Source organism: Podarcis erhardii, assembly GCF_964252035.2.
Source record: "Podarcis erhardii genome assembly, chromosome: 4".
Taxonomy (NCBI): Eukaryota; Metazoa; Chordata; class Lepidosauria; order Squamata; family Lacertidae; genus Podarcis; species Podarcis erhardii.
The window spans coordinates 55,255,165-55,262,641 of NC_138508.1; the positions used below are offsets into that span (position 1 = coordinate 55,255,165).

General features: G+C 43.1%; 1 protein-coding gene across 1 annotated transcript; it reads right to left on the reverse strand.

Moving 5' to 3' along the window:
• Window positions 1-4,096: 4,096 nt before the first annotated feature.
• On the reverse strand, window positions 4,097-7,162 carry CLDN14 (claudin 14). The gene is made up of 2 exons (XM_081857851.1): window positions 6,418-7,162; window positions 4,097-4,170 (listed from the first exon to the last, which is right to left on the reverse strand). Exons 1-2 carry the CDS (start codon window positions 7,119-7,121, stop codon window positions 4,146-4,148), a joined length of 729 nt encoding a protein of 242 aa, XP_081713977.1. The 5' UTR covers window positions 7,122-7,162; the 3' UTR covers window positions 4,097-4,145.
• Between the last annotated feature and the right edge of the window lie 315 nt (window positions 7,163-7,477).

Genomic DNA, 7,477 nt, shown 5'->3' on the forward strand with positions numbered 1-7,477 from the left:
GCCAGAAGGCCCTCGGCGCTGGATCTCAGTGTCCGGGCTGAACGATGGGGATGGAGACACTCCTTCAGGTATACAGGACCAAGGCCGTCATGCACAACAAATGCTTTTGCAAGCATTACTAGGACTTTCCAAATATATATTTCCTTTTTTAAAAAAATAATTTTTATTAACCGACCAATCAAATCAAATCAAATCAAATCACATCACATAAATTCTGAATTACAAAGCCGAATTTTAAATTTTTGTTGAGGGGACCCATATTTCAAGTTCCAAAGGGGGATTCCAATCATCTTCTTGCTACTGCGTTAATATCCACAAATCAGTCCAAATAATGTTCATAATTTTATCCAGTTTTTTCTTGCTGTTTCCACATCTCATCTTATTCGTATATTTTTTCTTTTTTTCTTTATGATCTCTTCTGATAATCTCCTTAAGCAGATAAACACCAATTATAATCCTGTGTGAATTTTTCCGTTCGTCCAGTCCTCATATCAAGATGGTTTCCATATATCATCGCTTTCATAGATAACATCACTCTTTCCATCATTAATCTCGCAAATCTGTCGCTCTTAAATCCCTCTGAGGAGTCTCACCCACAATATAAAAACAGCTCTGTTCCACCTCCCAGACTTAAGTCCTCCGACAGAACTTGCCAACACGGCGACGGTATTTTTTACTGCGTCATTCCAAAGCTCTTATAGTTTCCACGATCTTCTTGAAACATGCTTTGGTTAGTAAATTATCTCCACACAGTCATAAATCCACAGCTTAAGTCATTTAAATGGCATTTCTAACTTGTGACTTGTGGGTGGGGATTCTTGGTTAATCACATAGAAAAAAGAAAGGAAAGTTTTCCCCCCTCCCCCATCCAGTCCCTTTGCCATACCGAGCCTTGGTGGGTCTTCTCATGATTTATTCTTGTTCCTCCGACCCGTCTTGTTTATCAGAGATCTCTTCAGTTAGCAGTCTTTACTCCCCCTTCATCCTTGAAATATGTGCATTCGCTTCCTCCTAATTGTTTCTTTTGAAGTTGTTGCAAACTAGAGGCGTAAATCAGAGACAGCGTCCAGCCACGCCGAAATCCACAGGAGGGCTTTCTGCCTAGTGCCCCCATCCCCACAAATTCGGGGGGGGGGGTTATCGGGCACAGCAGGCAAGGGCAGTCCCCCCCACACCCTTGGGGGTGCAGGGAGGCTATTTACTCCCATCACATCCTCCTAATTACCTCGTGTGGGTCAGAGAGATGTTATTGTCAGCCATCTTCCGATGCGCCCCTAGTGGCCCCTCAAACTCCTTTTAGATATATTTTTCCAGACGGATTGCATTTATGATGGATTAGATCTCAGTCACGCAGTAGGACTTCATTACAAGTAGACATGAATAGGAGAGTGCTGAACTTCAACCGAGGCATACCTAGAGTTCTTGGCAAGGAGATGTATCGGCACCCACAACCTGCCCCTTCAGTCCCTTGCGCTGCTGGCAAGGAGATGCATTGGCATCTCTGAAGCCAGGAAAGACCATGGACCAGAAACTGAAAAAGTTTGCTTTGTGTCACCTTTTATGCCCCACCACCAGTGACTTCCTCTGCAGCACCAGGATGGGGTCTGCTCTGCTCCTCCTTCTCCTCCATCGATCTGTCTGACCACACAGATGGGCAGGCTCCTAGCCACTCCAAGCCAGCGTGCAGAAGCATGATTTTTGACCCCCCCTGGGACTGTGCCCTTCAGGGGAGGGGGCAACTGACCAATGCCTAGGTATGCCCCTGCACTTCTATAGAAAGGGGGAGGGGGAGAAATTCAGAGTCTACCAGATGTTTACTTCCTGAAAAAAATATACAGACTGAAATGCAGGTATCCTTTTCCAAGTTTTGCAATGCAGTTTTTTTAAAAAAAAGGTGTTACAAAAATGCATTACTTTTAGAGAAAGTGTGCATAAAAGTGCATATACATATCAGTGTAAATAACTTACTAAAAATGCAGTGAACTCCCATAGTGGGACTTACCATAACCCCTGGTAAGTAATTATAGATTTGCAGCCTCAACAATGGGTGGGAGCATCTGTAACTCCAAACTCAGCACTTGCTACATAACTAAACCAAAATTCTGAGAAAGGGCCATCATCACTCAATGAAACATGAGGTCTGTTAGGGGCTGGGCCATCCCAACCCTACAGAAATGGTGCATCATGAATTGTACATATGACACCAGGTCTTGTTGCCCTTGGGGATGCAGAAAGCAAAGGAACTGGCCTGCAAGCCTTTCTCTCTGATGCATGGTGCACAAGAACTTGTTACTCTGTGGAGAGCATGTGCACTCTGTATATGTTTAGGGGAACTAGCACTAGTTCCTATCACAGCTATATTTTCGTCTGTTTCAGTGCATATGCTAAAGAGCAGATGAATCTGCTTCAGTTAAACATTGACCTGTTGTAAATTATTTGTACAATTAAGCCCAACAGTATAATAATAATAATAATAATAATAATAATAATAATAATAATATAAACACCTGAAGTGCAAATCTTCTCATTGGGATTTTGTCACCTGGATCCTGTGTAGTCTCGCTACAAAAAAGAATCTTTCCCACTTCATTGATCTGGGCTGCCTCACAGTTAATTTCATGTCAAATTTTTTTGGTTCACCTTTAGTGGATTACCTGATACTTTTCCTCACTGCTCAATACTGACACTCACTGTGTGAGCGAATGTTTTTACAAGTGGGCCACATTTACGAAAGCATTCTTCTACCCCTAGGATTTCATCAGCTACGTCCATGTGTGTATTTATTATGCTAATAATCCGTTACAGCTACATTTGAAATATATAGTATTAGTTATAGTGTTTCCAGCATATGGCCCATTGGTACTGGCAATCATGTTCCTTAAATTATGGATTTTCTTTTCACTTAAAAAACACACAGAGAAATAGCTCGGCAATGTAACTTTTAAACCTGCAATCTACCAAAAGCAGCTGAAGTTAACTCTGTGTGTCAAAACTGGAAACTTCCCATTACACCTTAATGGTGAAGTAAAGCTCTCCCACACTTTCTCAGAGTGCCTCTTTTCACCCTAGAGAGAAGAACCACTTCCTGTCTCTAAAGGAGAGCCGAGGAGAACTCTTGAGTTTCTATATTACATGGTTTTCTTGAATACAATCCACTTTGTAGAAAAAAATTGGGACAGATGTTGCAGTTTAACTCCCATCAGCCCCAGATAGAATGGTCTGTAGTCCAGGATGATGCCAGGGGTAGCCCTCTAGATATTGTTGGGCTCTGAGTTCATCACTCCTATGTAAAGAAAGCATGAACAGGTAGTATAAACGGAACATCCTCCTGAATAATAGAAGTCTTTAACGTTGTTTTCCTTTGACCACATGACCACAAAATGTATCGGCTTTCCAACAGCAGTGGTAATGGACTCTATGTTTCAATGTTTGTATACTCACCTGGTACATTGAGACAAAATGAAGTGCTTCCTGTGGCAATATTCAGCTGATAAAAGGAACTGTAAAGTCATTGAGTGTGTAAACTGCAGAGTTATTCTTGCAGACTTGCCTTTTCCGGAACTAAATAAAAGTCTGGGAGATAATGAATGAAATTGACAGGAGCTGCCAAACCAGTTTAACTGAGCTTTAATGCACTATTGATCAATTAGATGATTAAAAAAATTGAAGAAAGAAAAAGGCACACAATGTGAATACAGGATTCACAATAAACTTGACCAGAGATATTCTGATTTTTCACTAGTTCAGAATTAAATTTTATACGTTCAGCCACAGTGCCTTATATATTTGGAAAGGTAAGTGAAGAAAGGTAAACTAAGTTAGATATGATGTTTCTAATAACATACAGCCCTGCCTTGAATCTCATATTCTCTTCAAATATGAGTATCCATATTGCCTTAATTGTCACCTGTTCTTGTGGAAATGTAGAGAACCAAACTAAAGACTCAACATATTAGAAAGCAAGAGAAACTGAAACTGATAGATCACATGTTAGCAATTCTTTGTCATGCCTGGAAGGAAGTTCCCTGCCTGGGTCTTGCCACCAACCATCACCTGTGCTTTCATACTAACATCGAGCAGCCTTATGCCCAGTAGTGTGGCAGCATCTATGGAATCAAATCACAGGACAATATTGCAGTAAATGATCAGGCACCAATTTTTCCAATGGCTCTGCAAAAGAAAAAAAGCACCCCATTAAATCTATGAGTAAATGAATCTGCTGGTGGTCACAATAGTTCATTAAATAGGGCTTACAGAAGAGAGTGAAAGAAGGAAGTCATTTACACATAGAGACACCATCAGGACGGGACTCTGGGGCTGATGTCCAGGGGCCCCCACTCAGTCGAATGAGCAGGAAGGCTTCCAAATGCAGCAGGACGGATATGGCACATGTTTAAGTCAGCTAAACAATATTGCCATTTAAAGAAACCCTACTGGAAGACTGTCCAGAGTCTAGAATTCTCTAACTGGAGCCCCATTTATCAGATTTATTTTTTAACCATTTGGAACAGGACTGGCAAGACTTTTAAGCCAGACGACCACATTCCCCTCTGAGCACTCTGAGCAACCTTCTATTTAAGTGGACAGATTCAATAAACCAGAATTTTACCATTGTTCAGTAGGCTAGTTTCTCCACACACATCCCCTTCTATCCTCGATTCAGGCAATGAAAGTGTTCATCATCAGAGTTCAAGGGCAGATTCCTGCCAGCAGAAAGGGCTCACTAGGTAGGGCAGAGCAGCTACCCTAGCTTCCCGGCAGCTGGGTCCCTGTTGCTTACCAGGAGGGGTGAGGTGATGGGGAGGTCAGCAATGTATGAATGCCCCAGCAGGAACATCCAGATTGGCTTCATCGGTGCATTTGCACTGCACAGACTCCCACCACCACTTTGCCCCTCCCCATCCTGGTAAGTAACAGCAACTCACCTGCCGAGAAACTAGTACAACTAGTGGGAAACTAGCAAGATGCCTCTACCAGCCAGCCTAAAACATACTAAGTAAAAGAACATAAGCTTTACTACCCCCCCCTCTCCCGTCCCCCCCTTTTCTTCCCAACCCTATACTGCATATAACACCAATGTCTCACAACAAATGTAACTGATCTGTAGAAAACACAACCTGAAGAAAGAGACAATGCATGTGCTTTTGTAAACGAAGAAAATCTTTAATAAAATTATTTTTAAAAAAGTGGGATTAGTGAGGGATGTGGCTTGGGAAAGTTGTGGCCTGGGGAGAATCCTGAGGGCCATATTTGGCTTCTTTGGCTCACATGCCTCAAATCCTCCTCAATAATAATAATTTTATTATTTATATGCCACCCATCTGACTGGGTTGCCCCAGCCATTCTGGGTGGCTTCCAGCAACACCATAGAACATCAAACATTAAAAACTTCCCTATACAGGGCTGCCTTCAGATGTCTTCTAAACAGAGGTTTATATGTTTTCCTTCTGATAGGAGGGTATTTTACAAGTTGGGTGCCACTACCAAGAAGGCCCTCTGCCTGGTTCTCTGTAACTTCACTTCTTGCAGTGAGGGAACTGCCAGAAGGCCCTTGGAGCTAGATCTCAGTGTCTGGGCTGAACAACAGGGGTCGAGATACTCCTTCAGGTATATAGAGACTGTTTTAGAATTTGTACAAATTTGTGAGATTTGTACAAAAAGTAACTAGTAAACTATTATAATACTAATTATTATTATGGGATATGCTATATTCAGACTGTGTATTCTTTCTTCTTATTATTTGTATGTAAATGTGTGTGGGTTTTTTCCTTTTGAAGCAGGAATGGAAACAGAGGGACGTGGGTGGCGCTGTGGGTTAAACCACAGAGCCTAGGTCTTGCTGATCAGTAGGTCGGCAGTTTGAATCCCCGCAACGGGGTGAGCTTCCGTTGCTTGGTCCCTGCTCCTGCCAACCTAGGAGTTCGAAAGCACGTCAAAGTGCAAGTAGATAAATAGGTACCGCTTCGGCGGGAAGGTAAACAGCATTTCTGTGTGCTGCTCTGGTTTGCCAGAAGCGGCTTAGTCATGCTGGCCACTTGACCCGGAAGCTGTACACTGGCTCCCTCGGCCAATAAAGCAAGATGAGCACCGCAACCCCAGAGTCGGTCACGACTGGATCTAATGGTCAGGGGTTCCTTTGCCTTTACCTTAATGGAAACAGAGCTCTATACAGCAGAAGTTCATATACTGACCATGATTCCACAGATAAAGAAAGTTACATGCTCTAGAATCTAAATGTCCGTAATTTTTAATTGGGAGTTTCAAAGCATTTTTTTAAAATAAAAAAAATTACACATATTCTTTACATGAACAGTAAAGCAGAGGTAAACATTGTATGAAAATGACTGTACATTAATAATACCACCTTGAAAACACCCCACATACTGAGATTATAAAAGTAGATCCCAGAGAACTTACACATAGTCATTTAACCTGTAACCACTGTGAGAAGCAGAAGTTAGTGATGAGGTGTGGTTTGCCTTGTAGGCCACTGGGGGTCTGTAGGCTGGAGCTGCCCTTGTACTCCTTGGCTGCGAGCGGTAGGTTAAATCGTTCCCAGTACGTTGACATGAAATGCAGAGGATGGTTCCACCAATGATACTCAATGAAGCACAAACGAAGCCAAGGTAAAGGGCTTGCCCGATCTCATACTTCATCCCATTGGGCAGCATTGGGTTGTAGAAATCAGTTACCACATCATTGGTTGACCAAGAAACAGGGACGAGGCACACGAGACCAGCCAGTATAAAAAGGACTCCGCCCAAGACAGCAAACACGTTTTTGGCAGAGGACCCTTTGACGCACCGGGTGCACTCCATGCCAAAAACAGCAACCACGCAGGCCAAGGTGGAAAGAACACAGGAAATCACCATCATGGCACGGGCTGCTTGGAGGTCACGAGGCAAAGCCAGTGGAGAGTGGTGAAGCTGGCACTGATAGATGCCAGTGCTGTGCCAAACGCATTCCATCCAGAGACCCTTCATGTACGCTACAGCCGTGATGATGTTGGTCCCCACGTGGGCCGTTCTCCACCAGTGAGGCAGGATGGTCGCAGTTATTGTCCCAGCAAGACCGAGAAGACTCAGGAAGAAGCCCAGTAACTGAATAGCCATGCTGGCCATGTTAATGTTTGTCCTGGTTACACTGCTCGGTGCAGTATCTTGGTTGGGGCTCCTTCTGAAAGCACAGCCTCTCCCGGGAGATATATGGCAGGTTTGCTTTGACACCTTCTGGATGCCTAATAAAGAAGTAATTGCGGAACAAGAAGTTAAACATTATACGAGTGCATTACTCCAGTGACCAGTAAGGTGCATTCCAGAGGCAGTTAGTGTGATTATTAGCATATTTAACCCACTTTAATGCGCTCTGTGAAAACGGTGGGAAAGTAATTGCTTATTGTTATTTACACCTGCCCTGTCTACTCCATGAGGAATAACTCTCTCTCTCTGTGTGTGTGTGTGTGTGTGTGTGTACACCC